Source organism: Epinephelus fuscoguttatus, linkage group LG12 (assembly GCF_011397635.1).
Source record: "Epinephelus fuscoguttatus linkage group LG12, E.fuscoguttatus.final_Chr_v1".
Taxonomy (NCBI): domain Eukaryota; kingdom Metazoa; phylum Chordata; class Actinopteri; order Perciformes; family Serranidae; genus Epinephelus; species Epinephelus fuscoguttatus.
In genome coordinates this window covers 14,713,776-14,735,906 of record NC_064763.1, presented here as the reverse complement: position 1 = coordinate 14,735,906, position 22,131 = coordinate 14,713,776, and the positions used below count along the sequence as shown (strand labels likewise).

Genomic DNA, 22,131 nt, shown 5'->3' with positions numbered 1-22,131 from the left:
GGGGACGATATGAACAGTTCCATTGGTACCATCCACAACCTTTCAAAGTGGAAAATGCATACCTGATGAGTGCAGGTAAGAAACTGAGTGGGGAATGGGCCAAAACTAGTTACCACATATTACATGAAGGGGATCAGTGACATTGAAGTCTAACCTGTCGTTAATGACGTTGCCCCGGCATGATGACACGACGATGACTCCTGCCGTGGTTGCCATGACAGCATGGATGGAGGACACCAGTCTGGGAGAAAGACACATAAAAAGATTATAAAAGAAGTGTCATATAAAGTGAGCAAACACATTTATAAACATTCATTAATCACACTCTGGGCGGTGACAGTATCTTATATAACATTAGGGTATTTATGTCTTGTGTTTTTAGACATGCCAGCCAAGGTCAGTCCAATGTTAGCAGGCTAACACACTAAACTAAGATAGTAAACATGGTAAACATGGTGCCTGCTAAGTACAGCCTCACAAAACAAATGTCCAATAAAATTATTTTGGCCTCTCCATGTGACTGACGGCTCTATGAGGGGAGTAAAACCTGATGAATGTAGGTCAAGTTTGGAAAGAAGTGTCTCTTCAGGTGAACTCAGTCAGACCTACAAATTCAGTGTACCATCATGGGATTAGCAGTGCTTGGCTTCGACTCTCCTCGTCTATAAACAGACCTGTGACATAGGAGAACTTGGTACAGAACTCTATTTGAAGTGTCACTGTGTGAGGTGGCGTAAGGCATACACAACATTCATAGGCGTCGCACCGATCTTAAAAGGTACACACACATGAACTTATGACATCTGTTAAACAGTAACTGGTACATTAAAAAAGTGTTACTGACTGTGATGTTTTATGGCTGTAATGAAAGAAAATCTAAATTAATGTTCAGTTTACAGTCAAAGAGATGCTGATGTTTTTTTTCCAACAGAGTTAATTTGTGGCCATTTTAAACAGGACGCTGGATTATATCACCAATTTGTTCAAACTATGAATGGCCGCTTTTGCTCAGAGGAGCTCTCCCCCTGGCCGCAATCCAACTTGGCAGCACTGACAGTAAGCTGCTTTGAAATCAGAAAACATGTAATTTATTCCCCAACACTCACTGCAGCCATAACAGACAGTCGCCCCTCTAACACAGCACTGTGTTTAAATGTCTCAGCTTTTCACAGGACCTTGTGGGGCTGGTTCACATCACCACCTACTCATCACCACCTACAGCAGCCAATGGAGACAAACATGGGTTACCTTGTGAATTTGCATCAAGTCCGACAATTACTCAGCCCCCGCTTGTTATCGATGAGAGGCCTGTTTAGGCTTGAGAGAAAACTAATTTTGAATTTAAACATATTCTTGTAGTTTATCTGTCTTGTTTAGGATTAATACTGTGCTACGATTCCCTTTGCCATCAGAAATGAATCATATTTGCATATAAGACTACTTCTGGAGCTACACTTGTACAAATATAAAAAGGATTATGAAAGGAATTGTGGGCTTCGAAGGTCGAGATTGAGTCAGATGTTAGAAATATAATCAGCAGGGTGTCTAAAGGTATCAGACAGTTAGATTTAATGCTTTTCAAGACCCGTTCAAGACATGTATTTAACCAATTTTAGGACAGATTTTTGCATCAATCATGTTTTACTTATTTAAGCATCACAGGTAAACATTGCAGTATGTATGTGGTCCTGTACAGAGGTAGGTGTTATGTAGGAATATGGTTATTAGAGTGAGTCAGTTGACATTTTGCCAGCAGGTTAATGCAGGTATCACGTAAAATGACAGTATAATAGTTTTATTTTTTAAAGATTTGTAACATCAGAACACATCATGATAAATGTTTTAATTTACCTTCGCTTTATACTTATTTTTACCGAACAGAGTTTGAACACATCATGATGTAACTCAATGCAACCTCTGTGGGCTGTTCAATAACGTTAATGGCTGCTAACAGCTAGGGATGCTGCGATCCAACTTTTTCACTTTCGATCTGATACCGATACCACAGCCCTAGTACCTAGTATCTTCTATCTCTGTGTTCTGACCAATAGGTTCACTTTTTTTAGTACTTATTTTGTAATGTGGAATAATAGAAAAGGCTTGATCAAGTGCTATTACTCAAAATGAGAATAACATACTTCCCGAGATGCATAGTCCACAACAGTAGGTTATTATGACAAAACTTGAGCCATTTATTAGATATTTAAATTTTTACACGTTTATACGTTTAATACACCTTTTGCATTCGGCCGTTCCATCTTTTTCGTTTTTCAGAAGGAAGTACTGCCACACCACTGACATTTTTTTCAACTATCTATTTTCAACCAGTTGTTGTTATCACATGACCTCCCCCTCCCGCTCTCCTCTCTTCTTCGTGTGTTACAATGAAGTGCTGGATGGAAAAGCTATAGCAGATTTGTGGAATGGAGTGCTAGTATCACAGTGCTAGCATCGCACTTTTCCCCTGCAGTGCGATCCGATCCGATCCACGTTTTTTGGCTGGATCGCAGCATATTTTCGATCCAGATCGCAGCATACCTACTAACAGCTAACGTTAAGTAGCTCTCCTCCTGCCAGTGTCAACATGGATTTGTTGTTCCCAATGTAGCATTATCAGGGAAACAACAGGGTGGGTCCTCTGACGCAACAACAGTGAGTTTACTGTGTCCTTTCGGCACGAAGGCTTCCCAAGGAAGACCTCTGTCACCTTATTTGCCGATAGGCCGATGGCAGTCAACAAGGCGAATATCGGCCGATATGTTCAGCTGATGAATCAGTGCATCCCTATAGGTGATGTTGTTTCTGTCCTCACGGTGTGCTGGTGTGGACGGTGGGTCGCTGCTGCTGCTCGCTGTATGTGGGTATGTGCATTGCAAGTAGTTGCAAGTTTCAACTCGTCTCGTCACAAATCTTTGGTCTGAACTGAGTCAATGGAGCGCCATACTAAAATAAGAGGCCTCTTGTATTTCACGGCATTTTGTGTTTCTTTTTTTCCTAAAAATTAACTGTTTAGCTACGGGTTAATGGGTTTTGGGCCACTGAAAGCAAAATTCATCTAAACTAGCATCCCTAATCTGAAGTCATAATAAGCAACAATACACATCTTTTGTCCTGTAATTCACAATATACTTACAGCAAATCCCCATGGAGCAACATATGGTCACAAAGCCCAAGACCCTCCCCAATACCACCGGACCCTTAACACATGTGGTTAGAGTCAATATCATTTGGGCCCTGCCTGACTCAGGTCCTGGTTCAGGTCTCAGGTTAGCAGGAACCAAGATGACCTGAGAATTCTCCTTGCGTAAGAAAAGCTTCAGACTTTTAGTCCTGCTGTAAATAATGACTAGTTTTACAAGGCCAATAAAGGCTGCCTTCTTTCTCTTTTTTTAACGAGTAAATCGTGTGTTGCAAGTGGCGAGATTGAGAAACAAAGAGTGTATTTGTGCAACTTTCTGCTTGAACCTGCTGTCACCTCGCACCAATCTCCATGGGAATGCGGCCATGACACCGGCATCGGCAAGGCAACGAAGGCCACGTGACCGGCAACTACAAAACCACAGGCCTGAGCTGGAAAAGACTGACTGGCCTCTCTAGCCCCAGAAAACACACACACACACACACGGACACACACACACACACACATTTTACCCCCACGCCTCACTGCCTTCTAGGGCTGTATGGTCGCATACTCTATCACAAGACCCAGATTTTACACAGCCCATTCATTGTGTGTCCGCCAGTAACCCCCGCTCTCTCTGCTGATGAAAGGTTGAGGTTGATGGGGTGAGTAGCGTGTGGAGGGGAGAAAGGGAAGAATGCCTCGCTGCCTTGTTCGGCAATGTTGTCTTTTCTTTCCTGCTGTGTCAGGCCGGTGAACACCCTCAGCTTCCCTCTCACACTACAACTGAGTCTTCTTACTGACTGTACGTTATACACGGACGACTTGCTCGTTCATGTTCTGTCACACGCACAGTGTCTGACAGTCAGGAGTGGTGTTTTTTTCCTCCAGTAAATGGGCTACGTAATCTGTAGTTGCATTGGTGCTGCAGCAGGGCGAGAGAAAAAGTGACAGCAGAGGCAAAAACAGCAAACAGGGAAAAGTGCATTTCATGGCAAGAAGGAACTCTCTCTAACACGGCCACTCAGTCGTATAAATGGATGCAGCTACATCACTAACTGCATTGTTCGTGAACCATTTTGTTAGTAGTAGAAACACTTTATCAATTACACAATCAACAGAAAATCACCTTGATACTTTTTCTTATCTATTGATGGTTTAAAAACCAGCTGGTTATGACTAAATTTGTTAACTTTAAAATGACAAAACAAGCAATTTGGGTTCTGAGAAATTCTGGTCATCATTTTCGAGACTGAATGATTAATCAAAATCAATAGATTAACCAATCATTGATTTGCAGTGCTAAAGGTGGGTGAGCTCTGGCCTCTAGTCAGTGGTCATCATAGGTCAAACAACCACCAATATAAGGAAAAAAAGCAAATTATTTTTAGAAAACATCAATTGTTTTAACTCTATTAACAGACACGTCCCTCTTGTAACTTAGAGCACCCTCAAATAATGTACTTCAATTTCCTTATGGTAAATATTAGCTCTGACAAACGTACTGTTCAAAGTTCATATTTTCAGATGCAATGATTATCATGTTTTGTCATGTGCAGCTTCTGAAATGAACTTTTTGACTCAGCAGCCGAGGGCAGTGGCAGTAAAAAAAATCCACAGGCCAAACATAATTTGAGATTTCATTGAGATAACAAGGTATTATATTGAATACAAACTGAAAGATAAAGCCATGTTTAAATGATTTTAATGTGTTGAACAACTCATCACTAAAGCTTCAATATGTGTGTAAATAAAGGAGGATTTATACATGTGCATCAGCTCTATGCAGAACCTGCGCCATAGCCTACGCTGTTGTTAGCATTTATACTTGTGCGGTGGTGTGTCTCTGTCACTCTGCAGTTACACTTCCAAAACACTAGTTGGCTGTGGGGTTGATTCAAAACACACGTTAGACACACATTAAACACACATTAAACATGGCTTAATAGCGAATATTTCAAACACAAGTAGACAAATCAGCTTTACTGTAACTCACAGCATTCACAGACAAACCCTTGTCTTTATCTGGACACATTTTCCCCACAAATACAACACGCTGGTGTTATGAGCAGAAGCCTATGGCATTTTACATTGTATAAATTAGCCTAGCTGCTAGCAGACTTTTCCTCTACTCATATTAAACCAGGGACAACCAACGTTTAACAAAGGTCACATTACAAAATTCAGCTCCATTACAACTTACAAGGTTCACTGACAAAACAACTGTCTTATACTAAACACGTTTTCCCCACAAATACAACATGCTAACGTTATTAGCACAAGCCTAAGGCATTTTACATTGTATACATTAGCCTAGCAGCTAGCGGTGATTTACTGTGCTCATATGAAGCCAGGAAAAATCACACACAAGACTTAAAATGTTATTTTGTGGAGGCTTTATTGTCTTCACAGTTTATTGTTTATTTGTGAAATTAAAGCTTTGTTTCCACTGAGGGAAATGGTTTCAGCTTACAAAATGTGTAGTTACGTGTAGCTTGTTGTTGTTTCCTACTTTGTTGCGCTGTCACATATGTACAAAGTTTACACTGTTAAAAGTCTAGTAATGAAGTCATGGATCAAAGATTCGTGACTGTGTTTTAGTTATTAAAAATACATTTTTTCTTATAATTACATCATAGGAAATCAATGTTTCACATACTATTAACAGGAGAAATCGATCTGCTCAGTGTTACGTGCAGTGGCTCTGTCAGAAATAGACAAGGCGTGTATTTTTATTAGTTTCTGGGACTCTTCTGAAACATGTTGCAGCACATCTGCTGAAATGACAAGAATTATCTGCAGTGGCTAAAATCAGCTCCGTCAGCTGCTTGGTGGAAATCTGCAGATCAAATGTATGTTCATTGTACTGGACTCCACCATAGTGTCAGGTGTACCTAATACTTTGTCCACCACCTTTTATTCACGAGGAAGGCAAAATATTATATCACATATATACTGAGTAACAATGAAAAGTTAACGTCATCTTTACTGTGTTCTTGAGGCAAAATAGATTTATGTCAAGTTAAGGTGTTTGGCCGTTGGTCATTTTAGACCCACTTAACTGTGTACTAAAGGCACAAAGCATTGTTACCCATCTATAAGTCCCTGTACTGAGAGCACTGCTGCTGTGTGAAACTAAAAAGGCCACGTTAACTGTGGCCACGAGACTCTTAAGCCGAGAGTGTGCCAGCGGGGTGATGCTGAACATTATAATCCCTGGTGAAGTCAGGTGTTGTTCTTTAAAGTGGGCTAAAGTTGCACCTGGTCTGATTTCAGATCCTTTTAGCTGATTTTACATATTTGGTGTTGAGCAGTCATCCTGGCAGGTGTTCAGCTCTGATTGCTGTCGTGTCTCAGCACTCTTAGAAATCACCCGTCAATCAAGTAATGCGGTCAGTAATGTTACATCTTTCTGTCAGCTCAGACGTGATGGTGATCATCGCTGACACTCATTACCCACTTCTCTCTTTTCCAGACACACTGGACACATATGGGGAAGTTCATCCTGCGCGGCAGACGCACAAAGTCTGAGATGTCCTGAGACATAAGACCGAAGCAACTACGTTGACGTTTGATTAATCATTTATGCCATTTTTCAAGCATAAATGCAAACTGTTGTGTTAAAAAACCTACTCAATTATGATAATTTCCTGCTTTTCGTAATTTAATCTGTTAGTAAACTGAATATTTTGGGGATTTAAACTGAAAAACACACAAACATTTAATTGAAAAAATAACTGGCAGATTAATTGATAATGCAAATAATTACCAGTGGCAGCTCTACAGATGATAAACCCCAGCATCATAGTTTTTCCTACATTAAAATGCGTGTATTTTTGTTCCAGGAGAGGCAAGAATAGCAAAGTTGTCTCCCTGTCCTTTTATCTCTTTTAAAAAATTTTGTTTTGAGCATTGGTTTTTCATTATCATTTTCATTTAAGTGAATGAAAGAGAAAAGGCCTCTCTCAACAACGAAGTCTGTGGGTATGGATTAACTTTTTCTGTGCTGACTTGAGGATTATTCTCACCCCTTATTCAATAGGCTCTTATAGGCTCTAACTATAATGGTTATGCTTCAAACACACAATGTTATTTACAAATTGAATTACTGATAAAATCATCTCAACTTAAAAAGTTACAGTGCTGACAGAGCCCACCATGACATTGCGAATCAACACAACCTTACACATCTTGAGGTCAAAGAAAACACCTCACGTTACCTCAACATCAGGACTGTAAGGAGCAAGTGCGGTCTGCTTTCTGATGCCTCAAATTAAAGGAGAATTCCACAAATTTTACACATATAAAAACAGTTTAGTCGTCGTACTTTATGAATTGATGTAAAGTTGCGCCTGTGCGAGTTGTGGATGTTTCAACTTGAGCAAACGTATGCCTAATCCCAGAGTATACTGATCTGCTTCAACAAATCATAAGGAGACAAGAGGAAAAAAGGACAAAAGACTGAAGGGAAATAACAGAAAGAAGTCCGAAGTCTGTCGCTAGCTGGTTTACAGCTAATGCATAGATGGATCATCGGCTGTTTGGGGCTAATAAATAAACAATCCAGCTGTCAAATTCGTGTACCTTTGAGACTGAGATGTGGAGTTATAGAGACATACAGGCACTAAACATTCAAAGAGGGTTTAATGAAGGATGCTATCATGTTGCATTGTGGGAATTGTAGGCTGCATGTGTACGATCTTGACCCATTCTAGGGATTAAAAGTAAATAGCTCTACCAGGGAAGAATGATATTGGATTTTTTTCCGATAACCGATATCCATATATCAACTTTTTTCCTCATCTAATTTCAGTGATCATCAAGTCTCCTCTGTAGTGGAATTAACATCATATTATACATGCATACTCATCGTCACGGCTCACCAGCAGGTGGAAACATGAAATACAATACTTTTCAATGTATGTAATATTAATACATTGTGCAAAATAATTAAAAGCATGTTGGTCGATTGCAATAGTTCATTTTAAAGCCAATATCAGCCGATACCGATGATGTGCCGATACTACCGTACATCCGTAATCTCTGCTGATTTGATTTTGACCATTCATTTTTTATTTTGTCTCTCAATATCATCATCCATTCTTGAGAGCTGGGAAGACTCATGTCCTATTAAGAGAAAAAGAAAAAAGCCTAAAAAAAATTATCAAAACATTATTTCTATTTTTGGGGTAAAATATTATTTTTAAAGGATGAATTTAAACTAAATGGATATATTCTATAAAATATTTAAATCTGCTTTCATTTTTTTAACTTCCAGAAAATAGTCTTGTCCCAAACAAAATTCATAACTCAAAGGACCTTCAAAATCTAAAACTAACTGTACATCCCGATAACACTAGTGTAAGAATATACTGCTCAAATAATCTTTGTTGTTTTTAATGAACATTTTTGCCCTTTAAAGATGTGTCCTGGGCTTTTTGTCCATCAGATTTCAACAAAAATATCATTTAATCAGGTATTGAAAGGGGTTGACTATGTCTCAAGGACTCCTGCCTCACTTCCCAGTTTTCCAAAATGGTGGGAATGCTGCTCAAGTTCTGGTAAGCTTTCTATTTTATGATAAATTCATTCATCAACGTTGCCATCGGGGTTGTCTCAACCATAACAGGTCAACTACGTAGCCCTTCTAAATCCAAACTAAATAAGAATTATGGAGTATTTTGATTAGCATTAAGAGAACTCTTGGCAACTTTGAAAAAATAAAATGGCCACTCACTACGACTGCTGTGAAATTAATAAATATGTAATTCTTTGTCAGCTCCTTAAGACTTAAACTCTGTCAGATCTTACCTCCAACATCCTTCATGTATGCTATTTAGGGTTGCAAAGGTATGAGATTTTCAGGGTACGATAACTGTCTCAGGAAGTATTGCGGTTTTACAGTATCACGGTATTACATATTATTACATATTATTATTATTATGATCCTTAAAGGAATGAAATTATGTTTTTTCTTGTCCATATAGTTTTCTACCTTAAGTTGAGGGGAGGTCCGTTGTATAAGCTTATAGCTTCTTGACCTCTCCTGTCACATCCTTATTTTTTCTATTATTTATCTGGATTCTATGTAGTTTTTACTATGTGTGCAAATAATAAAATAAAAAAAATAAATAAGAAGGGTTATTTTTGGTTGAACAAATGTTGCAACCTTAACACTATTCAAAATAAAATTCAATCAGACATCTAAAATGAAATTTACAAAGGATGGTAAAGGAAAGATGAAATATATAGGCTATACATTAGGCTTGCAGCAATATACCGGTTTCAATGTATACCATGATATAGCTCATAAGAAAAAGGTTATCATACTGTGTATATTTGCTTATCTATGATACTGAAAAAACAAGAGCAACTGGATGTTAAATCCCTCCTTTTATTTTAGTTACTTTTTAAAGGGAAGACTTTTTACACATACTTCCATCGACAAAATGGTTTCAAATATAAATTATAGTTGCAAAACATTTGTTCAACCAACAATAAGTTTTCTGTTTTCATTCTTTTGAGGGTCATTGGGACTGAAAATAATATAAATATTGTAATAGTGTGAAACCCCAATATCTTCTGAGATGGTTATCATATCATGAAAATCTCTTACAGTTGCAACCCTATTATGTTTATGCTTTTTGTGAGGAAAGAAACACACAGTAACTTACTGGTTACAGGAATTTTCAAAAACTAAACTAAAACGGTGAGGATGAAACCTGCTGAATTTCCTGACACTGCCCCACTACAATCAAAGACACCAGCATGATCCAAGCCTGTGACCTGTGTGGCAGAGTAGATGCTTAAGAGGCTGGTTAAGTCGTGAACAAGCACATCCCCTGAGGCATGGATGCTTGTAGGAACATTTTCCATCAGATGAGCATTAGTAAATTAGTAGAAGCGTTTTTTCAGGAGTGTAGGGTTCAGTGTTTTCCAGTGCATAGCTAACTCAGCAGTCGACCCTGACCAGAGCTCAGAGGAGGATTAACAGGAGTGACAGCGTACAAATGAGCATTGAACTGAGTTGTGCACATGTGAGCAAGTCACACTGACCCACATACACAAGATATATTCATTATTATTATTACTCTGCAGTACTCAAGAGATGAGTTACTGATGAGGTTACTTGATCAATAACATGGGAACTGACTACAACATATCCTGGTGATTTGAATGTGACTGCTTTGCCTGGTGGTGATGTGTATTTTTCTATTTATCTATTTATTTTGTTTTCTTTTTTTGGACTGTGATAGTAAGGTTGTGTTTTTTTATTTTCTATTTAGTTATAATTATATATTTATATAAAAAAAAGAAAGTATAATAACACATGGATCAAGCTTGGGATTGTTCACACAAAAACATCTGTCCCTTCTGGGGATGTGACATCATCTCGGTCACAGTTATTTTTAATATCATAGGAAAAATTCATATCGTGATACAATATATCAACTTGTTGACATACTGATATCATACTGTTACCCACGGCAACAACAAGCATGGCTGAAAGCGAAATTATTACAAATTATTAAAAAGAAGAAAAAAAATTATCCAAAAAGAGGAGCAGCTTCAGTAGTGTGGAATAAACCATGGCGTCGTTAGGCCTGGGCGTTCTTAATAGGACTGGACTACATGTCTACATGTGATTTACCGCTCAGAGGGAACTCATTCAGCGGCTCCTCTGGCAGCAGCACAGCATCTCTCCCTCGACTCTCTCGCCGTGCGCACATGGGAGTCGGTGTGGCGTCAAGTGATTTTGTCATAAACCTTTGGTAATGTAAACCTACGTGACGCTCGCAGCTCGACAAAAAACTCCATATATGTGACTGTGCGATAGTTGTGGTATCATAACAACCTGTCACAGGTTACAGCGTGATGATTAGAGGAGAAATGGCAGAGCATAAAGGTTTTCATATTATTCAATTCAATATTAATACTGTATACAGAATCTGAATCTCACTCTGAGTTACTGTTGTTGTTCACAAACTACAGAAATTAGAGATCATTTTTGTTTAGTTTTAGTAAATATTTGAAGGCAAACTGTAAAACTATATCACTTATTTTGTTACAATTCTATGTAATATCTTTTATTCTATTTTTTACTATTTGTCTTATTGTCATGATAATCGTTGTTGCAAAAGTACCCAGAAATATCGTATTTTAGGGCCATATCGCCTGCCTCTAGGCACTAACCTGCTGGAGTTTGGTATTGTGAAAACGGTTGGTAAAATAAGCTATCATCCATTTTGAAAGCACAGTCCCTTCATGACTGGACTAGTCCCCAGTCTTTTGATGCACCAGGATACATCTAGTGATTGGTAATTTGTCGATTAGTTTCATTTTTTAAATCTATTTATATAGCATGTCCTTTACCAGTAATGATCACACTGCTCTGGCTAGATGAAGACAGTATGGATATTCATTCATAAGTCTTACGTAATATAAGCAAACTGCAGAATAGTAGGGCTGAACAATATATCGTTATCCAATCTATATCGAGATATGAACATGCAAGATATTAATATCCCAAAAGGCAACGATATTGACAATATAATTTCTTCATGAGTTTCCCCAGCTCGACCTGCATGTACAGCTCAGCCAATCACAAACATCCTTTTGACGCTTGCCCTAAATGTACAGCTAAGGCCAGCCAATCACAAACCTCATTTCCTGCTTGCCTTGGATCGACAGCGAAGCCAGCCAATCACAAACATCCCATTGAGCGAGGGAGATGTGCTGCTGCTAGCAACTTGCTAGTACACACTACACAGTGGGAAATTTAAGATGGACGTGGAAGATGAGGTCGGTGCAGGTTTGGTGGCGAAAAATAAGTCAACCTCCATTATTTGGAGGTATTTTGGTTTTAGAAAGGAGGATATACAGTGCGAGGGCTTGTGACAAACATGCATCATCACCTAAAACAACACCACCGAGTACTGTATGAAGAATGCCTTGCAATAAAAGACATGGCGGGGACATCTGAGGCCTCCTGTGTCAAGCCCAAGCAAGGTTGGATTGCTGATGCATTCAGTAGCATAATGCCATACGAATTGACCTCCATCAGGCACAAAGACATTACAAACGCCATAACGTAGCATATTGGTAAACGCATGATTCCCGTGTATTCAATCACTAAAGAGGGTTTCCAGAAAATGGTTCGGACTAGTTTTTTTTTGTTTTGTTTTTTATTATAAAGAATGCTAAGTTTTCACTGAACCCATAGTCATATCGTATCGTATCGGTATCAAGATATCTGGCATAAATATGGAGATATGAATTTTGTCCGTCAATGATGGGTTGAGTAGCACTATGTCAGAATTCGGATCTAGTAGATGCTGGAGTCGACGGTAAACTGAATATTGTAAGTTACTGTTGTTGTTCACAAACTAAAAAAATGAGAGATAATATTTGTTAGTTTTTAACTGAATATTTGAAGGCAAACTGTAAAACTATATCACTTATTTTGTTGCAATTCTACTTTCTTGAATTATTGATAATTCTTATTTATTCTTAATTTGTCGTATTGTTAAGAATATTGTTATCGCAACTATACCCTGAAATATCGTGGTAATATTTTAGGGCCATATCGCCCACCCCTGGTCCCTTCCAATGTGGACTAGTTACAAGGCCTGGTGGGTGCAATTTAATTTTGTCCCACACTACTTACTGCATGTGAAACCACCATGAAAACATGCATGTTGGTAGAACTTTTAAATACACACACACACACACACACACACATATGGTCTATTTTACATGCACAACACACACAGATTAAACTCTTATGAAAAGGCTCAGTTTGCATTTAAGCTTTTGGTGTCCATCAGTCTTTTATATCTGACTGTAGCATTTATATATTCCTACAGGGACCCATAGTTTTGCTGTGATAGCTGCAAATCATCCTTCTAAAGATTTTTGGGGGATTACTGTGCCCATTTAGCTCAGAAGCACCGATGCTAAATCAAACATTACACCCGTAAAATGTTAATACACAAAGTACAGAAGCTGGTGATTCAATTTAGATGACAGTAGTCGCTGTTACGTGACATAAAAGATAAGATAAGACGTTAAGAAGCAGGCTAACTGACGGGGGGAACCGCTACCAGCCAAAAGCCACCAAACAAGGTCAAATGCTAAACATTAGCTTAGTGTTATGAGGTGTTATAGCTAGGTGTGGTGTAAATAAAGAGATGAATGTAGCTGGTTTACCTCTCGCTGACCAGCACCACGTCGGCATCGCTCCAGTGTTTGAACACACACGGCAGAATCCTCCTGAAGGCGAAGAAGAGACCGGGGAAAACTACGGCGCCACAAGCTAAAACTTGCAACATCCTGCCGGTATTTTCCTCTGAAGCTGCCCGGAGACCTGACTCGCTCCCCTCCGACAGTTTGGCCCGTTTACTCGCGGCGTTGAGGCATTTTACTGCGGGCCGGGGGTCGGTGGTTTTTCACCGGGAACAGTCCACCACCATCCGCACACACACACACTCTTACACACACACACTCACACACACGCGCTGTGCCGTGCTGAGACTCAGCAGCAGCACCACTGTCGAGCTAAAGGCAAGGAAACACACACTGAACTTTCCCACCATGACTGTCAAAATAAGAGTCTTGATCCGGTGCCAGAATAAAGGGGGCTACTTCCGGTGAGAGCTTTCAAAAGGCAGGAAAAAAACGGATTCAGTTTGTTTGTTTGCTTGTTTTAAATTCTTCTTCTTAAAGGGTACATTAATATTATGTACATACCAGGGGTACCTATATACAGGGGGAAAAAAATATAAGAAAATATTTAATTAAAAAAAGTAATATAATATACACATAATTAGTTTTAATTGTCTCTTATTCTTCTTTTTTATATTTTATTTATAAACTATACTATAAAATAAATAAAATAAAATAAAACTCCGTTTTGGAGTTTGTCCATCTCTTCCTGTAAATGTGGAAATTCAAATAAATAAATAAGATTATAAAATATTAACAACAATAATAATAATAATAACATAATAATAATATCATCATCATTATTATCAAACATAATTAGTTTTATTGTCTTTTTCTTGAGGCTGCTTAGTTATTTATTTTTTGTTTTGTTCTTTTTTGTTTTATTTAGTTGTTTTTTTGTTTTTTTTACCTCTTATTGTGTGCCATATTGTTGTGATTCTTAATAAAACAATTATTTAAACACAGTAGTTCAAAATCCATTTTGGAGTTTGCCCATTTCTACTTGTGAATGTGGAAATTTAAATAAATAAATAAAATTATTTAATAATAATAATAATAATCATAATAATAATAATAATAACATAAATATAATAACAACAATAATAATAATAATTCTATTATTATTATTATCATTATCAAACACATAATCAGTTGTAATTGTCTTTTTCTTGAGGCTGCTTATTTATTTATTTATTATATTATTGTTATTATTATCATTATTATCATTATTCTTTTAGGGTTTGTTGTTGTTGTTTTTTTACCTCTTATTGTGATGCCATATTGTTGTATTTCTTGATTTAAAAAAAAGATTTTTTTCAAAAAGTAGTTGGAAATCCATTTTGGAGTTTGCCCATCTCTACTTGTAACCGTGAAAATTTAAATAAATAAATGAATAAAATTATATATAACATTTATTATTATTTTTTATCATTATTCATTCCTTCATTCATTTGGCTCGGGAACCGGAGCATCACCGGTTCAAGTCTCCGCCCGGACCAAAATATGAAGCCTGGATTGGTAGCTGGAGAGGTGCCAGTTCATCTCCTGGGCACTGCCGAGGTGCCCCTGAGCAAGGCACTGAACCCCCCCAACCGCTGTGTGTATATGTATGTGAAACAGACTGAAAAGATTGAATTTCCCTCTTGGGGATTAATAAAGTATATAAAATTAAATTAAAAATTAAAATAGAATTATTTCTGTCAAAACACATAAAAATGTCTTTATCCTATAATTGAATCGTTGCTCAGTTTTTCTTCTTTTAAATTGTTAAACATCCACACATGGTAACTAAACAAATGACGACTCATTCTTCTCCTAATTCACAGAGAGTACAAGAATATTTTATATCAATTCTAAATTTATTCAGCATCTTTTTGTTAGATATATTAGATGCAAATTTTAAAAGAAACCTCTTTGACTTCATTATTGAGACAGAACTACCAGACCAAAAAAAAAAAATGAAGAAAACACTGGGGAGAGCTGCACTGGGTCAAGACACTGTGTATAGGTAACTGAAAAATCAGGTGCTCTTCAAGGAAAGGGCAAGTAGTCATACAGGAGTAAAAAGTATGGTTATGGATGCAATCAAATGACGACTGTCTAAATTTGAAATGAGTCAAAAAATTGATTTGTTTCAGCGGTAACAATCATGATGCACAACTTACCCTTTTATTCTGACAGTCAGCTCCCTTACTGACAGATGCACAACTTGAAAATTAACTGTTTGTTATTCTAAGTGACTTTATTTTGTGGTCCTTCAGAATACAAATGTAAACATTAATAGTCAGTCAGTAAGTTAATGAACAGTTTCTCAGTTATTTTTGATGGTGTCTGTCCAACAGTAGAGAGAGAAATACACAGACGCTTTACTTAAATGAGACGAGTATTGATTCGGCACAAGTTAATTATCTTGTGTGCCCAAAATAATAATTACATTGTGCACACAAGATAATAACTTGTTCCCTTAAGACAATAACTGTGCACAAGATTAAAATGGGCTCATAAGATTCAACTTTGTAATTACTGCACAGAGTACACATAACCAGAGGTGCAAAGAGAAACACCAAGACACACACAGAACATATTAGGCAGTGCAGATATACATATGTTAGTAAAATATAAGGGCTTAGTGCAGATGTCATTACAGTACTGCTAATGGTAAGATAATGTCCACAGTGTTCATTGTTTCTGTCACAAGTGCTGCATTCAAAACTTTATTTAAATTTGCATTCAATCATGTTTCAGCCACTTGGGGGCAGTGACACCAGCTGCAATCACCATGTTGACAGTCATCACCTACGGGTCATATGTGTCAGCAAACAGTTCCTTATTGACACATATAGCAGACACATTTTGAGATATTTGGAGTCTCCCATATCTGTCTCTTTAGCTGCTAAATGCTCCACCATGTTCACATGTTGCTGTTTGGTGCTGGGCAGGTTGCAAACAGAGGGTTTATCACAGCTTGTTTGTTAAAAAAAAAAAACACGAGTCAAAAAAGAGAGAATGTGCCGTAAAACCGTAACAATGAGCTATAAGAGTTAAAGATGCTAAACAGAGCCATAAAGATAAAAACACCACAGTTGAATCAACACTTCTGACACAGTCTCTGTATCTGCGGTCCGTCCATGCTAAACTGAGGCTATCAGCCATCAGATGCTGCTATCAGCTTTCAGGTAAACGCTCCCTTTAAAGTCAGTTGACCCGGCTTCACTGGCCTTGTTGGGGAGTGTCTGATGGCCACTTGTTAAAGACGATCTGGCATCAGGATTCACCACAATCCATGTTAGCCTCCATGTCAGTGGAGAGACGAAGGACAGTCACAGCACATTTCTCTCAGTTACTCAGACTATTTGGACGACACCAACCAAAATTTTACATAGTAAACTTAAATCTGTCTTTTAAACACCCATACAAGTTCAACATGATTACACATGAGATATCATTCACAATATTTATTTGAATAGAAAAAGTAGTATAGTACTGTTGAGGGGTGTCTATCTGACCATGTACAGTGTGAGTGTCACCACTGTAGCATGTTTCTGATTGGAGGAATAAGAGCTGTTACAACCATCTTCCCTAGCTTTGTGAGGTCATCTGGGTGACACTAAGATATCACCAACTGCTGCTCTGATTATTGTATTTAAACTCTCTGTGTGAATGAAGTCACTGAGCACAGAAAAAGAAAGTTTATAGTTTGTTTAGTTTTATTGGGAATAAGATATTATGTGAACTGAAAAAGTGGTGTTGGATTTATAATACTTTCATGCAATAATCACTATGACAATTTTGCATGACGTAAAAAATAGTCACAAAGAAAAATGGGTAAATTTACAAACTGATGGTATACATTAGATCTCTTGACTGTGTTGCACGACACACCATATGTCATTATGTTATAAAGATATAAAGATATTTGAGGCTGTCCTCCCAAGATGCTCACATTCAAGTGACAAAGCCCTCTAGCTGCTGTAATAATCATGACAGGAGCAAAGGAGGAAGTCAGGTGACGTTATGGAGCAGCAAAGTCCACGCAGGAAGGAGGTAGAGGGGGACAGATTGGTCAATAAAGCATCAGATTTTAGGTCCCCAAACTCTAACAAAGTAGAAAACATAACCTCAAACCAAGTAGTTATTGTGCCTAAACCTAAGCAAGCTTTAACCATGGCTTTGTCAAATCATAAACAAGATTTGTTTCTTATCAGTACTTATTTATTTTTTAAATGTATTGGTTTAAATTGTATCAGGCTCCATCCATACAGTTATCTTTAACAAAGACTGTTATACAATTTGACAAGAAAACATGAAAAGACAAGAACAACAAAACTATATTCTTGTCAATTAAACACATTAAAGGAAAATATTTCAGGCCTTATACATTTCTTTTGTTCTCATTGCTTTACTATTTATCAGTCCATGTAATGTTTCAATATAGTGTCTGATTTCTATTTTCGGTTGTTGTATGTGTGGCATACATGTGTGAATGTAAAATGTTCCATATAAAATAAAGAGGCTTAAAATAAACCAATTTTTGCAATCAATATCATTTTTATCATTCAAAATATAATGTCTCTTTTTTTTAGATAAATAATGGAACCGGTCAACGACTTAAAGAAATATTCAAGAGCTATCCAAGATAATTTCATATACAGGCATTTATAAAATAAGTGACAAGTAGTTTCAAATGCATGATTACAAAAAACACACATTTAACGTCAATATCATCTCTGAATCTTGAGAGCACCTGGGGTCTCATTTATATGTACTGCGTATGCACAAAATGAGGCCTGTAAAGAGGCGTACGCAACAGACTTGATGGGAGAAACTTTGACCCATGCTTACACACATTGTGGAGACAGGAAATTGGAAGCGCAGATGGTGAGGTGGAAGCCTGATAGTAGACATTGTCAAATGTTTTTTGGCGTACACCATTTTTGGCAGTAAGTACATTTTTAGTATTGATCCCACTGAGGCCCCTGGTTTAGAGGATGACTCAGATTCAAATGTGACTTCTCTGATTTTGTTAGTGACACAATAATTCTTGTTAAAATTCCAGACAGACTCCCATTTAAAATTTTTAAAAACAGAGTTCCAAAAACAGCTTGGCAGGAGGAGTCGTGGCTCCCTGGCAAAATCTCCTGAGATGACAATTGGTACATGTTTTTCTCTTTGATGCACTGTAAATTACAATATGTTTCCGTAGTATTTCACAATAAATTACATTATTATCACCTCACAGGCTTCTACTGTGATTGCTAACCAAATCAGAACTTTACTGTGAAATCCATGCAGAGAAATACAGTCATTTTACTGCTAAATTACAGTAATATATGGAGTTTAACTACAGTTATTTAGCAGTGGGAGCACACAGTAATCCAATGTACATAAACTGTGAAGTTACAGTTAAATACAGTTATTTCACAGGAACATTCTGTTATATCACAGTAATGTAATGGGCTTTAACTGTGAGGTTACAGTTAAATATAATAATTTTAAAGGAGCTTACTGCTAAACCACAGTAATATGAGGCATAACTACAGTGATATATAGTATACAGCTGTTATTTCACAACATTTTACTGTAAAATGGCAGTAATTTACTATAAATGTAAATTCAAGTATTTTACAGTGTGCATTTCTAACATAAGGTTACATTTAAACTGCGGACTCACATCCAGTATGTTACTTACTCGTATTAAACACAACAGACCAGAAGATATTGCTTTGAAAACAACTGCAAATTCTTTCAGAGGAACTGGAATTCCATATTTCTTGTGAAATGTATCCATTTTTATTTAGTGTCACTAACAAAATAACCCAACTATTTATAAACAATGTTTTATTTTTAAATCTAATATCTCCAAATTAACATTTATGTGGAGACAATTGTGTTTATGAATTATTAACCAGGATAATAATGCTTGTTAATGCTGGTTAAATTATTTTGGAGGGATCTTTCTTATACCAGTGATTTGGTTTTGTTTTCCCGACTAATGGTGTCATCCTGCCTATAGGTGGTTAAGATAAAAAGACACTTCTTTGAATTGAGGGCACGGACAAACAACGTTTTGTGTCATTTTATCTCAGAGGACTTGATGAGATATTTTATGTTTCATTCTGTAAATCTTTTACTGATTCATAACAGATGACTTACAGATTACTGTTTCAAGTGAGAGTTTGAACGTACCTAATCTTGGAACCGTATCTCATGGCTTTGTAATTGATAACGTGCTTCCTCCATAACGTAGTCTTCTCTGATAATTATTTTGCACAACTTGCAGACTGATTACAACACTGTAACTTCAGGCTTTATAATTCTGCACAGTGTCATAAATGTGGTGTTGTTTATCAGAGGAAAAAAATAAGGACAGATTAGCAGGTGCTGGGCAAGTGGGCCATCTGAAACCTGCCGAACAGAGTCAGAGAGACACTAATTTGTAGCAATCAGGTTGTAATCAGGTCTGTTTGTTTTGGAGAGGAAGAGACCTCTGTGGATAATTCAGCTCCCAGGAAAAACCTCCTCAGCAATGAACACTGAAGGAATCCTGACCAGAAGAAGTTTCAGCTGGTTGTAATCCTCACTGCTGCCCCACCCTAAATCTTATACACTGGACCAGAGCAATATCATCATCTACTTGTTGAGTGTTTTATCAAGGTGGCACCAAACGGTCGCCTTATTTTATTACTAATACATCAATTAATCCTTGTTGTCCTTTGTATAAAATGTCAATAAACACCTGTCACAATTTCCAAAAGTCCAGAGTCTTCCAACTGCTTGATTTGTCTGAGCAACAGTCCAAAACTCAAATGTCATACCCTTATCTCACACAGTAAATTCACAATGCAACTTAATTGGGAAAGTTAAATGAAGCTAAATTGGGCAATTATAAAGTACAGCCGACAAATCTCTTGGCTCACAACACATATTTCCATAATGAACAGCAGCATGACCAAGTTATGGCTTCAGGAAGTCAGTATTTAAGTCTCGAGACATCTTCATTTCTAACGTCCACCCTGAAGCTCTGGAACTTTCCATGAGTCACAGAGTGCATCCGTGACTTCAGATAAGCTGTAATCACCTGAATATTCCTTGAGTTTCCTTATTGCCACTGTAACCTTTATGAGAGCACGCCAATGTTTCATTTCTCCTGAAAACACAGAGAGCAGTGAATGTTGCGTGAGTGAATCCAGGGTCATCAGAGCACAGAGATACCTAAGATCGAGGCTTTTCTGACATTCTCAACAACTTTAGCTGATTAAACGTGTAAAAGTGCGACTGTAACTCATCAAATGTTCTGTTGTCCTTGCAGCGAGCACTTTAGCTGCCATGCCATAGTGACTGGAATAAGGAACATAATCCTAAGTACTGTAAGTACACATGAATCTGCTGGATCTCCAGTAGCTGAAAACGAGTTAATGAGTAAAGAAACACGGAATCACACCCTATGTGAGCCAGAGTTCAGTTTCTCTTTGAAGTTTATTTGATATGGTGAATGTCCTTACTACTTTATAGGATTCGTAGGTGTGGTCATTAAACTCTCTGAATCTTTCAACCCTGTATGATCTCAGAATACCACATACCATCTTAGGTCATCAAAACTGATAGATTCACCAAAGGAAATCAATGTGTACATGTGTCATTCAGTCAGAATCAGGCCAGACACTAAAAACATTTTAGAAGACAAACTGGGCCAGGTACAAATATGTGGACTCTATGCTTGGTGGATTCCGTCTTCTGGACCAAATAATACCATAAAAGCAGGTACGGGAAACCAAAATAAAACTTCGTGCCCCGGCATAAACACTAGTAAACCTATAAAAACCCAGTGTGATATCAGTTATTAGCTACACATGCTTCCCAGTGTCAAACCACTTCACCATTGCTACTTAGACTGTGCATGTGAGGCCAGTCTAGAAGGAAAAGTTATTATTGACTAATAAAAAGCAATCTTTCATGCTGCCAAACTTAATCAAGTATTAAGGGTCAGGTTGCAGAAACAGTGAGTAAACATTTCTCTTGTTCCTGTTCACATTTATCATTTTTCAAAGTACAACTTCCCATCAAGTTGCATAATATCATGTAGAACACAATTAGCTGCCATGTCCCAGTGCAGTGTTTATCATCTCTGGAGGGTGCCTACTCTCACTGAGTTGTGTGTCTCAGTTGAATCATTCTGTTCCAAAACACACCAGCAGTATAGCAGAAATATCAAGACAGCTGTCCTGTTATTTTCATTACAGTCTATGAGATTACACAATGTGTTTGACGTGTGCTAGTTGGGTTAAGATCACAGACTATATCAAAATAATGGATGTAGCGACCCATTGGTTTGTGTACTTATGTTTTGAAGCCTTGAGTTTACCATTTTGGTCATCACCATCTTGGATTATTGGTGCTCGATGTGACCAAATTTGGACGAGAGAATGGAGCTCTGGAGGAACATTTAAACGGGACAGTTAAATAAAAATTCAGCCCCTTTACAGTTGTCATGAATGTGGAATTAGCTGTAGGGACCAAAGCTGTTTTTTGTACCAGGTTGTGAACATGTTTATTTCTGCTGTTAAGCTTGGCATTTTAACATGGGGGTCTATGGGGATTGACTCGGTTATGGAGCCAGCCTCAAGTGGCCATCTAATGAACTGCAGTTTTTGGCACTTGCGTGTTAGCTTCGTTTTTCAACCCTCTGTGTTTCCTAGAAATTCTGTCTATGTACTATGAATGAAAAAAACAAATACGTTTTGTCAATTCTTTTAAAGCATTAGACACGACATGCACTTTTTTTTTAA

The 22,131-nt window shown here is 37.5% G+C and overlaps 1 protein-coding gene across 1 annotated transcript in view; it reads right to left on the bottom strand.

Annotated features, from left to right (window-relative positions):
- Positions 1-13,725, bottom strand: part of LOC125898979 (TLC domain-containing protein 3A-like) — a 45,868-nt gene extending 32,143 nt beyond the window's left edge. The window contains exons 1-2 of the mRNA XM_049593089.1: positions 13,331-13,725; positions 155-241 (exon numbers count right to left, since the gene is read on the bottom strand). Coding sequence (XP_049449046.1) covers positions 155-241; positions 13,331-13,452 — 209 coding nt within the window. The 5' untranslated portion in view covers positions 13,453-13,725. The remainder of the gene's footprint in view (positions 1-154; positions 242-13,330) is intronic.
- Positions 13,726-22,131: the final 8,406 nt, after the last annotated feature.